This window comes from Equus asinus, chromosome 2 (genome assembly GCF_041296235.1).
Source record: "Equus asinus isolate D_3611 breed Donkey chromosome 2, EquAss-T2T_v2, whole genome shotgun sequence".
Taxonomy (NCBI): domain Eukaryota; kingdom Metazoa; phylum Chordata; class Mammalia; order Perissodactyla; family Equidae; genus Equus; species Equus asinus.
The window spans coordinates 160,354,198-160,375,713 of record NC_091791.1 but is presented as its reverse complement, the minus strand read 5'-3'; the positions used below and the strand labels follow the sequence as shown (position 1 = coordinate 160,375,713).

Here is a 21,516-nt window from a genome sequence, read left to right as displayed (position 1 = left end):
AAAAAAAAACGCTTGAAATCACAGTGACCAAAGGATTTGAATTAATAATTACATTAAATAACCATAACTTTTTGTTTAACTATTCACATTCCACACAGTGGAAATTATCCTTTTCCCCAGATTTTTCGCTTACATTTTTAACTTTGAAGAACTACAATCACAAAAAACAACTTATAGACTTGCAGGATGTGTGTTTTTCTCTTTTAAGGCCAAGCACAAAATGTACATGATAAAATTCATATTTGGTGTTTGGCATTATTTTAATAGGAAAGATCGAGATCACAAATATCTGGCCATAAAAAAAAATCTACTATAGTAATGAAGAAAACATATCATTACATCATCGGTGACTCCAATACAATATGTAACAGATATGGCACTTTCAATAAATGTTGGAAGACACACCGTACTTGTGCTAGTCTTATTATAGGCACAGTAAGAAAAGCAGACGTTCCCCTCTTTGGCTAGTGCCGTGCTCTTAAGCCAGTTATGCTGCTGATTATCCCAGTGAAGTTAATTTTGAGGAAATTCTCTTTACTTAAGCCAAATCTGACTTACATGCAAGACTGTGGTACAAGCTACTAAAAGAAGATTACCGCTGCCAACTTAAGTCATCTCTTTTTAACAAAACTGCATGCCTGTGGCAGAGTTAAAACAGCAAGAGAAATTCAGTGTCTGCTATTCCGAATGTCATTTTTCCTCTCTAGTGTGGTTTTACATTTTCAGCTCCTTCCCCTTCTTTTTCCTCTCCCCCACCCTCAAAACTCTGGCTTAGCATTTGCGTGCTTAAGTAAATCCATTCTGTGCTCTATTGTTGGAGGATGTGGATGATAGAAAGATTTAGGGCAGGGGCATACAGTGTATACGAAACGCACAGACTATGTGTTCGCACAAATTCGCCTGGTGTAGAAGTATCAGTAGTGAGTTTCAAAGTTTTAAAATTAGACCCAAAATTTTGGGTGTTCAAGATAACTTCTGCCTCAAAGTATGGTTCCTGTTTAGTTGTAAGTTGAGAGAGCACTAGACCAAAATAAAAATAAAATAAAAGCAGCCTCTTCTGTTGCAATGGTTCTTTCAATGTTGGAGTCATGATGGGCAACTGAAATGCAAGTCTACGGTGTTTGTCGCCCATGTTACATATGACTTGGCTAGGGAGGCTGATAGGAAGCATAAAGAGTGTTTGGCAGGGGCAAGGAGAGGGGTGTAACACATAAAACTTCAGGCTTGAAGAGAATAGGTTAGCCAAATCTAAAATGCATTATGGTTTACCCACCTTGCACGTTGGTTATTAGATAAATCCTAAATAGGCATTGGGAGTAGCCCAAGTTTAAAGAGAGGACAGCATCTTACCAGTAGGTTCTGAATTGTTACCATGTTACATGAATCCCACCAGCAGGAGACAGGCAGCTAAATGCACTGAATGCTCTGATTTCCTAACTGGAGTTTCCCAGTAGACCCTCTGAGGGCAAAGGAGGAAGGGGAAGTCATATCCCTTACAGCTCCTCCCAGATATCAAACCACTCCTCAGCCAGAGGCAATCTCCTTTATTTCCTTACTCTCCTCTGCTCTCCAGCTCAAACTCCTATCAAAGGCTAAAATGAAAAGACCCAAAATATACTTCTAGCTAAAATGGAGCAGGCCCTAAACTCTCTCCTTTAGACTGGTGTTCACTCTCAGGTACGCTCAGCAGACGCAGAATCTTTATAACACGGGGTTGTGGCTCTCAGAAACATTACACAGAAATAATGATCTGGGAATGAGGTGACTACAACCAGCAAAAGGAAAGATATTAGGTCCTTCTGCCTATAGGTTTTGTTTTTTCCTATCCCTGGGTAGAGGGTTTCTGAATTATATCTACTGTCCACCCGAGGGACAAAGCAGGAGGGGCTGTTCTGGTTTAGCTCACTTACTTGGTTCTGAAAATAGGAGTGGTCCATATGCATTTTGAAGGTTGGCATTGGGTTAGGACTAGTTTCAGCAGATCATAGTGACAGCCAAAGTTAATGATTTTTGGCAATCTCCTTTCTCCTCTGTTCACTTGAGTTCTGTTAAATACCAGGAAAACACTTGCTAAAGCTTGGGTCTCTGTGTTGGGGTTGGCCTTTCAAGACTCTGCACATCTCCCTACTGAAATTTTGCTGAGCCCAACTGGTCCTCATCCCCAGTCCCTCCCTTCTCTCACTTCTCTATCCTTTCTGCCCTTGTCCACACCAGCCTCCCCAGAGTCTGGTGGCTCTTCCCCAAATGGGAAACATTTACATCTATGGTCAACTGAGTTAATTCAGAACCCTTGGCAGATAGGAGACGAGGCTAAAATAGCCATCGAGCTCCTAAGAAGGATGGACCGTGGAAGGGAGGAGGAAGGGAGGAAGCAAGCACAGGCTGAAATACCTTTTCCAAGTCTAATGCAGCACTAAAACAGGTCTCTTGCCCTCAGAGTAGCCTCTTCCATTAACATTCATTCTGCAGGGAGATTCTGGTCCCCAGTAGGGCACACGGAAGACAAAGGAAGAACCAGAACACAGCCCTGCCCCTTTGAACATGCCATCCCCTGTGGAAGCAAATACATTTACATAACAGGAAGTGCCCTGCAGCAGACACTGAGTTTCCTCTGGTGTCTGCAAACACCCACGGCACCCATGCACAATCATGCACACAAACTACGCACTAGCAGGCTTCTGTCAGGAGGCTGCTGATGGTTCTCCTTGCCTCTAGGTTTAAGCCAATAAGAATCAGGTCGTTTGGGATCTGGCTCTGCGCCTGCCTGGGGCTGCATCCCTAGGCCAGGCTGGGTGTGCCTGGCTTAATCCAAATCGATGGATATGCAGCGACACTGCTTCACGCGAGTGACCCTCCTCTTCTTGGTGGGTGGCTGTAGTTCTGGGCAGTTGAGGGTGACCATCATGGTGGTGAATTTCTTGGGCTTGCAGAAGGAGCAGGACTGAAAGGAGCCTTCCTCCTTCCGGATGTGCCTGGGGATGTAGAAGGAGTTGCACTGGCCGTAGCAGAAGCGGTTGATGATGGTGCGGCTATTGCAGCCCTCCTCGTGGATGGTCTGCTTAAGGGGCTGGGTTTTGCACCAGTCTCGCTTCAGGTATTTGCGTTCGGTCACATGCAGGGCCTCCTGGCTGGACTCCAGCACCTCCTCCCCCGGCATGGCAGTGCCCGGCCCTTGGCCCCGCCCCCGGTTCCTGGAGCCAGGCTGCTGGGGAGACTGAGTCTGCTCGGAGTCATTGTGCTGGGCCTTGTCTGGTGGGGGGATGGCACCTTGGGACCCCTTCTTTTTCCCTTCAGCAGCGGGCAACAGGGTTCCCAGGAGGAGAAGCAGGGCTCCCACAGCGTAGGCAGTACGGCTCATGCTAAAGGAGGGAAGCACAGAGAGGGGAGACACAAAAGATGGAAAATTAATCAAAACATTAATAATAGCAACTAACACTTTATCAGGCACTTGTTAAATACTTTATGTAAAATCTTTCATTTACTTCTCACAATATCTCTATAAGTTAGGTACTGTTATTCCCATTATCCTCTGGGCCATCAAGCCATGAAGTAGCTTGTCCAGAGTCACACAGTGAATAAGCCAAGATGTGAACTCAGCCAGGGCCTACCTCTTCATCAGATGGACTCCCACAGGAATTTCTTCCTGCTTCTGACACCAACTACATTTGACTTTGTATTATGGTCACCTAACTATATTCATTCTTGTACGTGACAATATTGAGTAGGTTCCCTCTGTATGAAAGCCAGATTACCTTTGCACCTCTTTGGGGAAGCTTATTTTCTATGTGGTTTTGTAGCAAGATGAATCAGCCTCACTGCCCAGAGGACTCATCCGCCAGCAAACGCTCCCAGTCTTTTCTCCCCAACTAGCCTGAGCGCTTCTTGAGCTGTGCCTCATTCAGTTGGCTGGATGCTTACAAGATGCTGACTGCCTATCAGGCCTTGGGAGGAGACCCGTGGGGGCGACCAGAAAGCATTTGACAGAGAGAGAACACTTCCCAGGAAGAGCGCTGGATGAAAAGTCAAGACTGAGTTTCTAGTTGAAGTCCTGGGGTAACAACTTGCTATCTGACAGAAAGAAGCATTTCTTTACTTCTCAACAAATAACTTCATTTGAGCAAAGAGACAAATACCCCGCCTCCCCAGATGGGTTGTTCAGATCAAATTTCATGTAGAAGTGAAAGCAGTTGAGAACTACCCAAATGTATGGCAGTACTGCAGACAGGACGAATTACTTTACCAGAAAGATCACATTACACCGGAGACTCCTGGACCCTTCACTTATTCTCATTTTTAAATTGGGCACAGATATTTGTTATACCATGAGAGACATTTTTCTAATTTTTTTGTGTGTGTACGAGGCAGATTGGCCCTGAGCTAACATCTGTGCCAGTCTTCCTCTACTTTATGTGGGATGCTGCCACAGAGTGGCTTGATGAGCACTGCTAGGTCTGCTCCCAGGATGCAAACCTACAACCCCGGGTACCGAAGTGGAGTACACGAACTTAACCACTATGCCAACAGGCCGGCCCCCATTTTTCTACTTTTAAATGATAAAATATGTCATTCACATAAATGTGTGCATGTGACAAAACTTAGAAGGTAGAAAACGGGCACAAGAGAACAGGTATGTGCAAATATTTACATTAGTAAGTGCCATAGATATGTTGAACAAATTAACAACAGAGAGTTATTGTGGATGGGTCTAGAGTTAGATGTGGGTCAGAAAGGGCAATGGCCCATGAACAATGACAAAAAAAATATTTAAATAAGGGGAAGAGGCAGAGGGAAAACTGACCAAAAAAAGCAAAACAGGAAAGCAAGTGGAGAAACCAAAAAATGAATGGAGTGAGGAATGTAAATCAGAGAAAGGGGGACTATTCTAGAGGCACGGTGTTCAGGGAAGGCAGGGCAGACAGAGAAGGGGGAAAAGGAGGAGGAGGAGAACCATATTTTTATTTCTGTATTTTTAAATTTTATTCCCTTGTTTTTATTGTGATAACATGGGTTTACAACATTATAAAAATTTCAGGTGTACATCATTATATTTCAATTTCTGTGTAGATTATATCATGTTCACCACCCAAAGACTAATTACAATCCATCACCATATGTATATATATATATACCACATCTTCTTTATCCATTCATCCCTTCATGGGCACTTAAGTTGCTTCCAAGTCTTAGGTATTGTGCATAATGCTGCAATGAACATAGGGGTGCACGTATCTTTATACATTCATATTTTCCTGTTCTTTGGATAAATACCTAGCAGTGGAATAGCTGGATCATATGGTATTTCTATTCTTAATTTTTTGAGGAATTCTCCATACTGTTTTCCATGGTGGTTGCACCAGTTTGCACTCCCACTAGCAGTGTATGAGAGTTCCCTTTTCTCCACATCTAGGAAAAAGCATCGTTTTAAAAAGGAGAGTGCAAGAGAGAAGCATCAGCCTATAAAGATTCTCCTGGGATGGGGTTTCTCAAACCTGAATGTGCAGACAATCACCTGGGGCTATTGTTCAAATGAAGACTCTGATTTAGTAGGTCTGCCTTTCTAACAAGCTTTGAGTAGCAAGACCTGTAGCACTTGCAGCCACGGGGCACAGAGGGAGTTACTAAAATGTGGAAGGATTTTCTTTTCAATGAGTACAGTTTCAAATTCATAGCCTCCCTCCTCAGGCCATCACACCAAATCTGACCTGAATCCTGAGGCCTCCCCTGTCTCCCGCACCCGCCACGGATCTGAACCTGAGGATACAGCTGTGAAGCACCCATTGATTCCCCTGCTTTCTTCTGTACACCAGTGTTACCCATGATTACCACTAAGCGCAATTTAATAGTGACCTTATCATGGCCCCCCAAGGAACTGTCCAAGCTGGTATCAGTAACTAGAGCAATTACCTTTCAAAGACAAGGGCAGTGTGGACTCTACATTCTCTAAAGGACAGTCTGTGTAAGTCAAAACCAGGCAACCCTAAGGATAATGTCAAATTAAGATCATTAAATATTAAATTTAAAATATCCTTAAATGGCACCATCTTTCCAACACTAACCTAATACTCTTGGACAAGTTCAAGTTTGGAGCTGACAATGTGACATTCAGCCCCTGCTCTGTCTGTAGACTCCCTGGCTTTTGTCAGTTTATGTTGCAACATCCCTGTCCTTTAAACAGAGCCTTTTTTGCCTCAACAACAAAAAAATCAATTTCCTTGTTTTGTCTTAAAAAAAAATCACTCATGAGAAAAGTCCAGTTACAAAGCAGTGCTGATTTCTCCAGAGACCAGGATAACCTGAGCCACGATAGGTCAGTCTCCAGGGCAAAAATATTGTGAATTTGAGAAGCTTCACAAATTTTTGCTATTTATTCAACTTGGGGCCAGTATCTAAACTAACATTCAGTCTCTCTGCCCATTTCAAAGAGGAGCACACAAGACAGCCCTGGGCCCGCACCCACGTTCTTCCCCATCCCTCCTAAAAATGGCTCCAGGACAACTCAGCCTCCCAGAGCAAGGCCCTCAGAGCCCAATATCACAGAGGCCAATCTGAGAGTGACTGGGGATGTATGTTGACTGTATATGACACAGGTTCACATCATCAGGCCATCCCGTCCCACAACCATCTGTCCCCAAAATGCAATTTTCTGTCTCCAGACCCACCTTCTATATATTCAACTTTTCCTTTCTGGCATTTTCACATCTGTCATTAAATCAATACCCAGGCTGAGAGTCATGAGGGCTTATTTATAACCTTATCCTCAGGGCCCATTTGTCAAATGAATGATTGTTAGAGACCACATTGGTTTACAGTGTCTGTTCCTTGCATTCTAAAATGCCTCCACACGTGTCAAGGAGCAGCAGAGCCAACATCAATCCTTTTGATTTCTGACCCTCAGTGTAGCAAACTCCTTCTAACCTAGGGAGCTTCTTAAGACTTGTCTTCCTTTTTCTAGAAACCTCCAAATATCCACTACTTTCTACCTGCTCCCATGCAGAATGCTGTGGGGTTTATTGTCTAACTGAAGCCATTGTATTCATTATGGCAGAAACCAACAATAAAGCAGTACATTCAAAATTAGTCAACTGTGGTTTTCAGTTTTAATTTGGACAGACTTCCTGTTCCCATGGGAACGTGTGTACCCCATAAGCCAAAGGGGTAGAGAGTGGCAAGGTGTTTTCTTGTTTTTTTTTTTCAAGTAAATTTTTCTCAAAATAAGATTTACTAGGTGTAGAAAATACTATGAAACAGTTTTTCATTTTTAAAAACCCTATGCTTTAAAGACCTTCAGCACTTATTGCAGGGCTTTCAAGTTCTTAAACCTTACAATTAATTAGTTATTTGGAAAGAAGTAAAAAGCAGCTTCAGGACTCTCCATCAATAGGGACCTGAGCTTCCTAGAGAAGAGCAGTCTCTGAAGGACTCTGCTTATTCCACGTGAGTAAGAGTAAGGGGCACGAGAACTATAATTAATATTAGAAGCAGGGCTCTGTCAAGTCATGTGGTCAATCGAAATAACCTCTCCCCCACACCAAACTCGTCTTGATTACTCAGTGAAGGAAACAGGACTGTTTGGCTCTGGAAATCCCAATTGTATTGCCACCAAATAATTCACACTTTGTAAATATCATAGACATGGAGGAAATTAAGATGTAAATTCATGGAGGACGATTCTTTTCCACATCAACAGCTAGAAGAGTGCCCCATTATCAAAACCAATCTACATGCTTAATCCAGATTTAGGTTCCTATGAATTACCACCCACGTCCAACCAGCAGCTGCAAACATTGCATTCACGAAATGACCCACTCACATCATTAAATTAAAGCTGAAGCCCATGGTCCCAGAGTGCATGACACTATCCAAAGACCCCCCCGTTATTCTCCTTTGCAGACAATATTCTTCTTTTCAAACCCTGCCTCAACTTCCCCTTACTGTATTTCTGCTTCTGCAAGTAATGTGATCCTATTTTCACGGTGAGCTTTCTCTGCTACTGTTCTCCACCAGCAAGACCCACACCACCCCCACCTTTCTTTTCCTCTCCCATTGCCCTCCCCTCCAATCCACTTGTCCCAGAGGACAGATACTCTCAGAGCTGGTCTTCTCTACCTGATGCTCTCCTTCAGGTTTCCCTGAGCTATCAAGAGCAAACATCTGCATGGAAGAGAAGGCTTATTAGCCACCTCTGTCCTATGCGTCATGGTGGTTTACTCCAATCTTCACAAGCTCTAAGAACACAATCATCTGATTGTGAGGAATCAGAAATAAAAACACTATGTGTGAATTGTTTCCAATGTTCTCGATGTCTTTGGGAAAGTTTAGGCCAGCTCCTTCCAGCACTCTTCTTGCCCTGTTTCTCATTTTAGCTAACCAACCTGCTTATAATCAGTTAAATGGAGTATTGAGTGGGAATTACACTGAAGGGACAATGGTCAGCAAGCCAGATGTCTGTGCCTGAACGTCTGATCAGTTCCTCCTGATGAATTAAGTTCTGGAAAGACATTCAACAGGCACAACGTCAAATGATTCTCCCAGCATAAAAAAATAAAGGAAGTGCCAGCCAGGGCTCTAAGTGCAGGCCAGGTTTATAATCTATTCCTTTTCCTCAGGACTAAATCTTCAAGAAGAGCAAAGGTTATTTTTAATTTGCTCTTTAATTTTTAAAAAGATAGTCAACTTTCAGAAATTAAGTAGAGAATTTCTTAAGAATATAAAGGGTTAATTTTTTTTCCAGACAAGGTGCACCAGGAAGCTAAGATAAAGGCTTACCCTCTATGTGTTGCAAGTACACTAACTACCACCTCCCTATTCTGAAGACCATTCAGGCTAAATCAGGTGGGGCCCAACAAGGCGTAGGCAGGGAGCAGACGAGCTGGTAGTTAAGTACCCCAGGAGCTCTATGCTCATCAGAAGATTTTTTGGTGAAGTTAAAGATTGTATCCATTTCTCGTGGTCAACAAGAAACAAGTTAGAAAGCAATAAATATTAAGTGTTCACTGAGCAGCACTACTGAGAGACAGCCAAGTTAGAGGTTCTGTACTGTAGTGAAACGTGTGTTCGTCCGTGTGAGTGGGATTTGGGCTTTAATTTCAGAACCACCTTGTCATATATCCTGGTGCCATATAATGTCATGGCCTCTCCCAATACCACTACTCATAATAAGAGTTACCTATGTTTTTGAACCTCACCATGCCAGGAATTATGCTAAATTCCAACCAAATTTTATAATGTATTTTTCACAACAAAATATGAGGTAGATGATATTGTCTTCCTTTTACCTGTCAGGGAATCCAGACTCAGAAAAGTTAGGAATCTCTCCAAGGTCACACAGCTCCTGAGTGGGAGATCCAGGGTTTGAGCTCAGTTCTGCCTGGCCCCCAAACACACGTCCTTAACCACTATTCTATGGACACTCAGCGCAGCGTTTAACAAGTGACACATGGACTTGTTTCTAATGCGATCAAGTTTGAGGAATATTGTAAGTCAAGTAACTATCTATTTTGTATGTTCAGGTGTTGAAGAAAAAAAACTTCTCTTGTCCCAGGAATTACTGTTGCACTTTGCATTTCTAAGAGCATATGTTAAAACTAAAGAAAATTCCTTGCAGATGTAAGTCATAAGCTGGTAACACTTGCCTGATCTGTGCCTTTCAGCTGGATGCTCCAGTCATCCCACCACTTCCCCCCACCCCACCCCCACGTAAAAGGTTTAGGTTTTCCTGGCTGTCCTTTATTCTCTGTTCTAGGACACGCTCCACAGCTTTGCTGTTGACAAGGCTTTCTTGGGAGAGGGGTATGTGGCATAAAATTTCTTGTCATTATTTCGCTTTTAACACTTAAACATTAAGACTGAGGGCTTTGGTTTAGAAGACAAGGCAGGCAGCTCTCATTCAGAGATACGGGGATAGAATACCTTTCTATTCTTCCCGGTATAACCACTCATATAAAGACTGTGTTAGCCAACTTGGATTTCCTATGGATTGTGGGTTACCAAAACATTTCACTCAAACTGAACTTTTAAGAAAATAGGAAACCTGTGAAATTACAAAGTTTACAAAGACTTTAATTCCTACAATGCCCTCGGGTTAAACACACACACACACACACACACACACAGAGTAACTACAGTTCCAAAGAATTCTTAAATAATTGGTTAATACTAACACCTGGAGAGTGCAATTTATCCAGTGATAGTAATCAAATCACCTATGTTTTAGACTTGGGTATACCAGGGAGGAGATGAGAATCTGTAGTTTTCTTAAGATCTTTCCCTCGTTGCGTTGAAAAGTCTATCCCTTTAAGTACCCCATGCACCCCTGCCCCCGCCCAAATAAAAGAAGGAAAGAACCAAAGGAAGGGGGGCTGGAAAGCCCTGGGGTGAAAGAAGACCCCTCACCCTGGGATCGGGGTTATCTTAACCTCTTCTCCACTATTTATTTAACTTGTGTGTACAGCCAGAAGGAAGCCGCTACTCTGGGGTCCCTGCGACAGCTTAAATCCCTTGTGACCCACTTAACACAATAGATTGTTTTAATCAACTCGTGTCCTGGCACCACCTCGAAGGCGAACATAAACAGACGCGCACACCGCTCGAATCTGCTGTTTCCAGCAGGAGATCCAATTACCTACCGATGGTCGCCTCTCTGCCCTTGTACTATTTAAGAAGAGATTTTTAACCCCTAACTTTGAGGCTATATTTCTGTCTAAAAGAGCCGGGATTCGGAGTCGCAGGGGAGGAGGAGGCGGCAGCCAGGTTCGTCCTGGGAGCCCATTCAGGCCCCTCTGGGCGCGGAGGAAGGGCTTCACTGACTACTACTTGGTCACCTCCTGTCTGCCCCCGACCTCGCCCGGGGACCATCACCAGAGCCGAGAGCGAACAAATGCCAGGCTGGGGCGCCCCCAAGGCGAAGCTAGGATCCAAAGACGATGCTAAGCCAGAGTGGTGGCGCATCTGTTCCTCCCAAACCTGAAGTCTACAAATAACTCCGACTGGCGAGGTGACAGCCCCCACGTCCCAACACCCCCGGCCTTCATCCGCGAGCTGCAGAGGGGTCAGTGGGTGTGAGAAGGCAGCGGGCGAGGACCAGAGAGGACCTGGGCGTCCAAGCCGGGGACCAGCCTCCCGCCGCCAGTCCCGCGTGGTCCGTCGCTAGCGAGGCAAGGCGGGGCCCTCTAGGACACAAATTAAGAGGCACCCACGGAAGTGGGACCCGGCAGGTTGTCTCTGCCCGGCGCCAGGACGTCCGCGATTCAGCCGAGGCGCGCCTGGGGTGGAGAGATGCCTAGAAGAGGGAACCGAGGGCCCACGAGTGCACAGCCAGCACGTGGGTGTGTGCGGTGTTCGCGGCGTGAGCACAGCGGGATCACTGGACTCGGCGTCCGGGACAGGGCGCCGCACTTCAGCCGTCAGATTACACGACGCTAGGGTTTCTGCCGCAGCCGAACCGAACCCAGCGGCTCCGCTCTTGCCCGAGTCTCCATCTCACCTTGAGGATGGGCGAATGGACCCATCGCCGATTCTCCGGATCTTCCAGCCCGCCGCAGGATCACTCACGGCACTTGGACGGGAGCCCTCAGACGTCCCCAGCCCCAGGGCCCCGCCTCAAATACATGGGGGCCTCTCAGTGCAACTTGCCCCGCCATCTGCAGCGGAACCGCAGGTCCCCGCTGCTCCCTACTGTGCCGGCTCACCATAGCTCTGCTCCCGCGCGCCCGCCGCTGGACTCCGCGCCCTTGCGGTGCGTGCGCGTCTGGCAGGCGCGGCTGCCACGCGCACCAGGAGCGCGTTAGCCGGGCTCTGGGAGATGGAAACGCGATGCGGGGCCATCGCTCTGGCTCTTAACAGCCGCTTTCCCGGGCTTTCCCGGCAGATCGCGCAAGGTGAGGTCACGACAGCCACGACCTCGGCAGGAAGGACCCCGCTAAGGTTCTTCAAGCTTCATCCCAGGGAACCGCGGGGCCTGGGCCGGCGCCCACCGAGAGCTGCCGCGCGTCTGCACCGAGCGGGGAGAGGGAGTCGTTTGCAGACCCCTGCGCCTCCCCATAATCCCCAACACACACACGCCCTGATCCGCGCCTGGGCGCTCACCTGTCAGTCCGGCGGGTCTTCTAGGCTTGCGCTCTCGACGCGTGGCGCGGTTGTGCGGCCGCGGCCCGAGCCGCCGGGGCTGGGCGCGGGGTCAGCCGGACAGAGCGTGACGCTCTCGCTGCACACTGGGTCGCCCGGTCCGCGGAGGGCGCACCGAGTGCGGGGCATCGCGCCGTCTCCCGTTTAAATGCCGGCAGCAGAGCGCGGCGCCCGGGCAGCGCCTCTCCATTGGCCAGGCGCCGCCGCCGCCGCTGGACCTGCTATCCGCCCCCTTTCCCGGTAGTGCCCCCGCCCCCCGCACCCCTCCTGCCTCCCCGCGGGGTCCCCTCTCCGCCTGCCTCGCCTCTTTGTCTGCTCCCCCCGCCCAGGCCGGCTGGGAGAGGTCACCCCAGGGAACCGCGCCTGGAATGCACAGCAAATCACATTTTCCGCTCCCGTTGGAGGGGGAAGCGCGGGAGGAAATCCCCCCCGGCTCCCGGCCCCTCATTCCTCCTCCGCCTCGGGCCTGGGCTTTTCCTCTCGCCAGCTCCGCTTCGCCTGCGTCGGCCCCGCGACGCGCCCGGTGGGGGAGACTGCACTGGGACGAGCAAGATCTCCGTGGGATCGCGACAGATCGGGCGGTTCTTTCCCGCTGGAAGGAGCGGGACCGCAGGACGCTCTGGTTGAGCGGTCGCCGCGGCTCCGGCGCGGCTCCGCCCGCGGCCCCCAACTTCGAGGGCTCTGACCCCGGCGCCCCCGTTAACCCCGGCGGGCTCGCCGGCCGCCAGCAGGAGCCTGTCGCCAACATGACACCCTCCTCTCCTCGCCCGCCACGGGTTCTTTCAGCTCGGACGCTGGCGGCTTCGGCTGTGAGTGTACAGAAGGGAGTAACGGGGGAGAACAAACCGCAAAGGACCCTCAAAAGTCAAGATTTCCATTCCTGAGACAGCTTAAAAAAGAGAGAGAACAATCGCTAGGCGAGAAGAGGTTTTCTGTAGTACGTTAAAGATGAATAAATCAGGAAAATAAAACATGAGAAGAGAAATAACCCCCCAGAAATTTAAGACAAAAACCCACGTACGTGAAAAACCGATGTCACATTCTGTATTCATTAGTAAGAACCCTATGAATAGTGGCGAACACACCAAGCGCATAAATATTTTTTCAAAGAGGAGAGAACACTTTCGTTTGTTCTCTTAGCTTGAAAATTGGTTCCTCAAAGAGGCCGTCAGCTTCGAGTGTCAAAGTTACAGCCTGTGCAAAAATCAACCCCGCTGCAAGATCTGCAGACCGGCTGCGTCAGCCGCGGCGGATGACGACTTCGAAAAAAAGCTGTTAGAGAAGGGAATTTGAAGGTGTCTGTACTTACCACAGCAAAATAAACAAAACAATGAAACCCATCAAAAGATACTTATGAAACATTCGTGATTTAAGTACTTGGCTAAGAAAACAAAACAAAACCCCAAAAGAGCATGGTCTTTGCTCTTTAGGCAGGCACTAGGGAGACGGGGCAGGGAACACTGAACGTCTATGAGGTTCTGTTAGGAACTTGCAATCGATTTTTCAAAAGAAATGAAACAAGAAAGAAGTCTGCATTAAGTCAATATCTAGAGAATCCTCATTGCCTGAATGTTGTGTTTGTGCAAACCGCAGTTTCTACCCACGAACTCAGGGCTGCACTTTAAGTGTTTTCAGCAATTTTTTGTTAAATCATCCAGTGAGCCATAGTTTGCAGTTGGCTGCAGGATGGAAAATTCAACGGGGCTTAAAGACTTATCCTGGTCGAATGGGTTGCAGGAGAGAGAGGTGGTCAGAAATACACAAAACACTTGGGCGGTTAACAGTCCAGCCAAAACTCACCGTAAAGCCTAGGAGCTAGCTGTTCTCTGGGCGTGTAAACCATTCCCCAAAAGACAAGAGAGCATGTTTTACAAATTCATTAACTCCTTCTGATCTAAAATCAAGGCTCTCCTCACTTTTTTCAAGACTCATATAAACTGCTCCAAATAAAAATACAAAGAGATGGAGCTTTCCTCCTGAAGTGGAAGTAATTGTTTCGAGCACTGACGCTGTGGTTTTGTATACCTCAATCTGTCTCTATCTAGTAACTGTTGTTGATAACCACACTCTGCAACAGAAACTCTCCCATCCCACCACCCCACAGCTCTCTATCCCATTTCACTGCATCATTTCTCTTCATTGTCACTTAACTCCCCTGCCACTAGAAAGTAAGTGTCGTGAGGGTGGGGACTTTGTCTATCTTGGTCACTTTGATTACAAGAAGCAGATAGAATACAAAGTGTCTAACACCGAATTGGGATTCAATAAATAGAAGTGGATTAAGAATGCTCAGCACATGCCCCCCTAACTAGGATTCTTAACTGAGCCGAATGCTGAGGACATAACCATCATGGATATAACAAACATGGGCCCTCACCTCCACAGGGTTTATACTCTAGTATGTTTGTAAATATTTATACAGCTATCCAAGCTTTTTGCCTCATATTTGTGTTTTCACGGTTCTCAACCAGTCATTGCAAACCATTATCCCATCAGGATGAAGGCATAAGAGTAAAAACTCTTCAGACCTCTTTAACCATAATTACATAACTGAAACCTGCTCTTAGTAAGAGGGGGAAGAAGTAGAATGACTCCATGTAGTCAAAGTTAACTTTTTAAATCTGAGATGCCTAAACAATGGTCACTAAATGATAAATTTCACTCACAGAAACTACTTTCAACTTACTTTGAGGCTGTTGTGAGAAGTGTGGATCCTGCTCAGCTACTGATTGGTACAAACAAAGTCCATTTCTCTTGTTTTGCACACCTATCCATAGAATGTGTTTGTCTCCATCTAATTCCCAAGATGCTAAGAGGGGGCTACTCTCCAGATTTGAGGAAGAACTGAAGGTCTTTATAGGGAAGTTTTTGCTTAGATCTACAGAAGCTGTTTATACTGTTCATCTAATTGCAGACTATCTATGCCATCTTGCATTGGATTAAAAACGAATAAAGCCCTATTTGGAACTGACCTTGTATGCCCTTCCTAAAGGAAAAAAAAGTGATAATGAAATTAACAATGGTTAAAGAAAAAGATATTTGCAACTGTCAAATAATACTTAAATGATTCATATCCAGAATAGATTTCTCTTATAAATTAGTAGGAAAAAAACTCCACAAATAACCCAATAGGAGTTAGCAAAGCACACGACTGGGCACTTCACAAAAGAAGAAACCTGAACAGCCAATAAACTTGAAAACATGCTAGATTACACTGGTAAATTGGGGAGATGCAAACTGAAATAAGAAGATACCCTGGTTTAGTTGGCAGATTCGCAAAGATTTAAATCTGTCAATAGTCAGCATTGAAAAGAGTATGGAGCAGCAGGTACTTAAATGCATTGCCAGTGAGCGTGTAAATTAGTACAACTATTTCAGAGAGAAATATGTCAAAGTGTGAGAAAATTAAACAAGCACCTAGTATCCCACCCAGCCATTCCTCTTCTAGGTAAACACCTTAGAAGAACCTGAGCACATGTACGAGGACTAGAAACTTCTGCGAGCGCTTCTATTACAATATTTTTTATAACAATCTTAGTGTCCATCAACAGAAGTAGCAGAAGGCATAAGAAATTATTTTATCCATATAACAAAATGCTCTACAGCTACTAAAAGGAATAGACTAGATTTTTATATTTCAATGTAGGGCTCAGAAACATAGTGATGCTTAAATAAAAACAATTTGTAACATAGTACAAGCAGTATGACACCATTATGTATATTTTATAATAAACAAATAAAACAATAGTATAAATTGTTTATGAAAACATATGTGTTTATGTAATGTATACACAGTGGATTGGAAACCAGACCTTTGATGGTGCCCACCAGAATGGAATCGGGGAGAGGGGTGAATTGGGGAAGAAAGATAAAAGAGATTTTAACTCCATAGTGTTTTTAAAAATTTTACTAAAAATTTTGAAACAGATATGATAAAATGTTGACAATTTTAATTTCTGGTTGACAGGTACATGGAAATTTGTTAGGTTATTCTCTTTACATTTTGGAAATTTTTTTAATTTCTCAAGATTAAAAAAAAATTTGATCTTTCTGTCATGATTTCAAGAGAGTGATTTTGACGTCATTTGGGCACTGGGGATTTTTCCTTCCTGTATGTCCTCTGTAACCAGCTTGAGTCAAGGTAGGCATGTTTTCAGAACATATACAAGCCCTCATTGGTATTTATATGTCTGCTGATGTGTCTCCTCTAGGAGAGGGTCAGCTCTCAGGTATCCACTTTGCTTTTGACACATAAGTGGTAAAATATTCATCGGTTTCGTATATATGAAAAATGCATGTGCATATGAAAATTCTAACTAATGCTGCCAAATACAAGCATATGAAAGGATGAATCATGCAGACCATTGTAATGCAATTCAGACCTAATTCCATACATGTATTTATTGTGTATACTACATGTGCAGTGCAGTGTACAAAAACGAAAGCATAGAAGTATGAACATGGTCCTTCATAGTCAATATGTAGGCACAGTGGAAACAGGACTGGGCTTGGAGTCAGAAAAATCAGAATAAATTCCTGACTCCTCCTCATAGGGCCAGATATTTAAACACTCTGAGCCTAAATTCAATCATCTATGTTATAGGAATGTAATAATACCCACTTCTCGGTGGATGACGGAATTAAGTAAAATGAGCTCTGTGAAAGTGCCAGAAACATAACAGACACCTAATAAACGGTGGTGTCTGCATGGATCTTAGAGTTCAATTGGCGCTAAAACAAAAATAACGAAAGTAAAAGAGCACAGGTCTTGTCTTATATATCTTATATTCACAGTGCTTAAGGCAGTGGATGCCACATAGTAGGTGGTTGATAAAGCTACTCAGTACTTGCATAGGAGAAAGGAAGGAGAGAGGGAGGGAGGAAGAAAAGCAGTGATACCATTCCAATAAATGGCACAGTAACTTCTATTTTTGGTAAAACTAGTAAATGGTATAAATACCCCACAGAGGGGCATGGACAGAATGGCAAACCCTTCTGGCTCTCTTTTGCCTACATTATAAGAATCATTTTAACCAAAAGTTAGAGTTCTCAAGATGTTTTCATTGCAGTGACAGAACTTGAGAAAAAGAGACCAGAAAATGCCTGAAATGTGTAGCAAGAGAGGCTGCTGGCAGAGATACGGGGGTGAAACAAGACAGAAATGTATTTCTCAGTAAAAGTTCACATCCCCAGCGCCTAAAGATAACGGAACCGCCTCGAAATGGGGCTCCTGCATTGTCTGCAGACTGCGTGACTCGTTAAGTCTGAAAAAGTTCCTATTTGTTGTGAGCTGTTTGACGTGACCTCACTCTTGGAAAAAATTGCATGGGACTTTAATCCGTTATTGATTTTCTGCTTTCCCTTAGAGCTTGAACTGCTGTAGTTTTTCATTTTCTAAATCTTTTTTAGTACAGTTTCCAAGAAAAGCTCATTCTGCTGTGATTTTAATATGCCAGCGGCCTGGAGAAGATCTGCCGAGGATGGTTATTAAACTGAAGGTCTCTTGGTTTTCCCCCATTGTCTTTGGCTGTCCCCTGATCTTTCTTCTTTTACTTGTGGCTTATTTAACTCATTTCCAGCCTTTGCTCCCTCAAGGTTTCTGCTATTTGCTAGGAGCCATGTTTTAAGATTTACCTGTTCACTTTTTGTTCTTTTTTAAGGCATGGAAACATACATGTGATTTCCCCCTCCTGTAACTGTCCTAATAAGTTGTTTGTATTGGTTACATCTTTTAAAAGATTTTAGAACATTATAAAAGATATTATAAACTCATCATAGAAAACTTGGAAAATAGAGAAAATAAATATTTCCCATAATCCCACAATAACCACTGTTTACACATACATAAACAACACACACACGCATGATATATATGTATATGTATATGGATTTCTTTCCAGTGATATAAAGTGTGTGTGTGTGTATATATATGTATATATATAAGTATATGTTGGCTTTTATTAGCTACTTAATATGTACCAAACACTAGGCATTATATACATTGTCTAACTTAATCTTCACAATAATTCTATGAAGTTGCTACTATTATTTGTTCTTTATAAAGATGAGCAAACCGATGTCCAAAATGGTGGTGTAACAGTGTCAAAGGTACACAGCTGTATGAAGCAGAGGAGGAATTCACTGCTGTCTGATCTCCATGACCCCTCCACGTCCCTTCTATACTGTACACTGCGTAGTGAAAGTCAACACTGTACACTGTGTTAGAATGGTATTTAAACACCATGATTACTCCACCAAAAAGCACCCTAAATGCCAAATGGTTTAAATAATTCAAGAACTGGTATTTTCAAGACATTTGGTTGTGTAAAATGTGAACATATATATGAGAAATATGCATTTGGATACTACATGAATTTACTTATAAAGAATTCTGAACACATGGCCATTGAAAGCTCAGCTATGCCCTGTCTTCTTGAGATTTTGGACGAAAGCTGCCTTACTGTCTTACTAATTGTTATTAGTGACAGTATCAGTTGACTTTTTAAATGAGGGACTCAAAAGTAAGTTCAGTGTTTTGGAGTCTGCTCAGGGCAGCGAAGCAAGGAGCTGAAGGTGTAAAAGTAAATTTAAGAGCTGCTTTTCCTTTGAAAGATCAACATGAGCTGTAGGCCAATTTATACTTAGCTCACAAAGGGTCCAAATTTAAATCTCTTTTAAATCTCGGTTCCTTCTTTACTCCTCTCCCCAGCTTAAAAGGTTGGATCATCTGGAATATGATTTCTCATTCCTTTTTAAAAGAAAGACAAAAAAATGTAAACTGTGGGCTCCTCGCTGCTTATGTCAGTGTAATACATGTGTGCTTTATATAAACCAGCCATTTGTCTATTAATGCTTGTAAAGAGCTTCGTAGACATAAGGCATTTGGGACCCACTCTCTAGAGAAATGTGGTGTCTTTGGAGAGGCTCAGAGAAAGAAGAAACCAACGGTAAGTGAAATTCCTTTGTCCTCACATCCAGAATATGAAAGGAAGACTTGAAGATGAGCATCACGCTGCATTTTCCCCCATGTTGAAGGCCAGGGCGGTATGATGGAAACATTTCCAAGGAAACTAGACAGCCTTGCCTGTAATGTTTGGTTCTACACTCTGTGATGCTTGTCTGTGTGACAAGAAAGAGAATAGAGAGGATATACTTTGGACTGGACAACATGACAGTGTGTCCCCAGATACTGGCTTCCAGATGATGTCCCGTGGGTCTCCCAGGTGCAGCAGGGGTTTCCTGGTGACTGGTCACCCCATCAGCTTGAGTGGTGACGGGATCTCAGGATCTCCCAGAGGCATATGTCCGCCTGCCCACATGCCCACCGTGCATGGCTGAGGACAGGACAGCCTCTGAAAGACTGTAAAGTGTGGTTCTTGGCCACAAGGACACAGAGCCAAAGAAGAAAAACTTTCTGAAAATAAATCAGGATTCCTGCAGCAGCTACTGTACTAGCTAGAACAATCCATGAATGTCCGTGGACAGATTAGTTGTATATGTTTCCTAGACAAATCTCTGTGGCCCCCTCTCAGCACTAGCAACCTCCAAAAGCTTGCCTAACAAAAACCTCAGGATACTAGCCTGAGCCCCTTGTTGTGTTTCCAATCTTCCTTGAAGGAAAGAAAGGGAGAGAAGGGGGAAGGGAAGGGAAGGAATCAGTCCTTTTAAATAAGAGAGACAAATTACTTCAGAAAACAGCTTCCTTAATTGGTACCTAAGCTTTAGCTCTGTAGTTCTAAGTGTCTTTTCAAAGCAGTTATTACTATGTGAGCTCTGTGCTGTCAATCTAGGGAAAAGAATCCCGCCGCTAGGAAGATGACTTTCAAAGTGAGGGTTGCTTTTGATACAAATATTTGATACAGATAGAAAGTTGCACAAGTTCAGCAGAGGATGTGAAAGGAGGAGGCTGAGCCTCAAGTGTGTGCTACTGCCCCTGGTGGTCAGTGCTTACCTAATGGCCTCAGTCTAACGTTCTGCAAATCCAACACTTGAGGCAAACGGGACCATGTTCTCCTTCCAAAACACATCCCCCAGATTCCCACCTCCATGCCTTTGCTTCTGCTGTTCCCTTTACGTGAATTTTCCCATCCTCATCTCTTCCTGTTGAATTCTTCTTCTTATTTCAAGGCTCCTTCTCAGACTCTTTAGCATTTTCTATGATTCTTGTCATATTTTTGCTCTATTTTAGTTACCTATATACTTGACATCTTCTTCACTGGAATGTAGACTCCTTAAGTGCTGGCACCATGTCTTCCCTCATCTTTGAGTTCCCTGTGGGTCTAGCGCTGTGTCCTGAATAAAGAAGATGTGCACTCAGTAAATGCTGGTTGAACTGGAAGCAAGCTTAACATAAAGGAAGCCGAGTTGAATCGTAACAAAACTGCTCCAGATCTCTTCATTATTTCCACTTCAGTCTTCTGCTTTATCCCATCGCCTACGGGAACTGTGTCACTAGTACTAAGTGACAGTATTCATCCAAATTTGGTTGCTGGTGGTGGCAGTTCATGTACTGAGCTCAAGTCCATCCCATGTCTTCACTGTTACCACCCAGTTCTGGTCAAGGTCAGTTCTCATCCCAAGGGCTGCTGGGCCATCCTTTACTGCTCTCCTCACTTCCACCGATGCTGACCTACTGCTACTGGAGTAAACTTCTTAAATCAATCACATACCAGATCATGTCCTTCCCTTGCCTAAAACCCTTTCTTCCCAGCTCTTTCCAAACTTTTAAATTATTCGGTTTGTTAATTTGCTTCGTTTCCGTCTGTCTCCTCCACATTGCCTATAAGCTCTGTGGGGTGAGAACCATCTCTGTCTGGCTCACTGTCTTCTTGGCCTCTAGCATGGTGTTTGGAATCTCATAGATGCTCACAAAGATTTCTGGAAAGAATAGATAAAAAGTGCAGAGTTGTTATCATTCTCCTTCATGTCGTAAGCCTTGTTCTACCTCCCATTTTCCTTGCCCTGCTTCTGGTTTCTGCCCTTTGACTGGAACTCACTGGAGAAAGGAGCATGGTGTGCTTCTGGATCTGAGCCCTCCAGTGGAACTCAGTCCTTAGTTTTGTTGTGGAATCAGAAAGCATATCCCTGTGCTCTGCGTGTGCCCCACCCATTGAGGAACAGCCAGCAGTGATGGCACAGATTCCCTCTGGGAGCTTTAGCCGCATCCCTGGCAACTTCCCAATCATGAGACAACATCCCAAAGACCCCAGAGAAGCAAGTAAATTTGATAGTTTGCCAGATAGGATAGCATTCACTCTGCTAAAAATATCACGGGAAAGTTTCATGAGAAATTAATAATGCACTCTTCCCTCTTGTGTTTCCGGGAGACCTCAATGATTTGCTGTAGGCAGATGTTTTAGTTTTCCTAGCCTGGTGAAATAGGGCACAAAAGAA

General features: G+C 44.6%; 1 protein-coding gene across 1 annotated transcript; it reads right to left on the bottom strand.

Moving 5' to 3' along the window:
• Window positions 1-533: 533 nt before the first annotated feature.
• GREM1 (gremlin 1, DAN family BMP antagonist) lies at window positions 534-12,331 on the bottom strand. Its single transcript, XM_014847302.3, has 2 exons — window positions 12,085-12,331; window positions 534-3,359 (listed from the first exon to the last, which is right to left on the bottom strand). The coding sequence occupies exon 2, from the start codon at window positions 3,356-3,358 to the stop codon at window positions 2,804-2,806; it is 555 nt and encodes a 184-aa protein (XP_014702788.1). The 5' UTR covers window position 3,359; window positions 12,085-12,331; the 3' UTR covers window positions 534-2,803.
• Window positions 12,332-21,516: the final 9,185 nt, after the last annotated feature.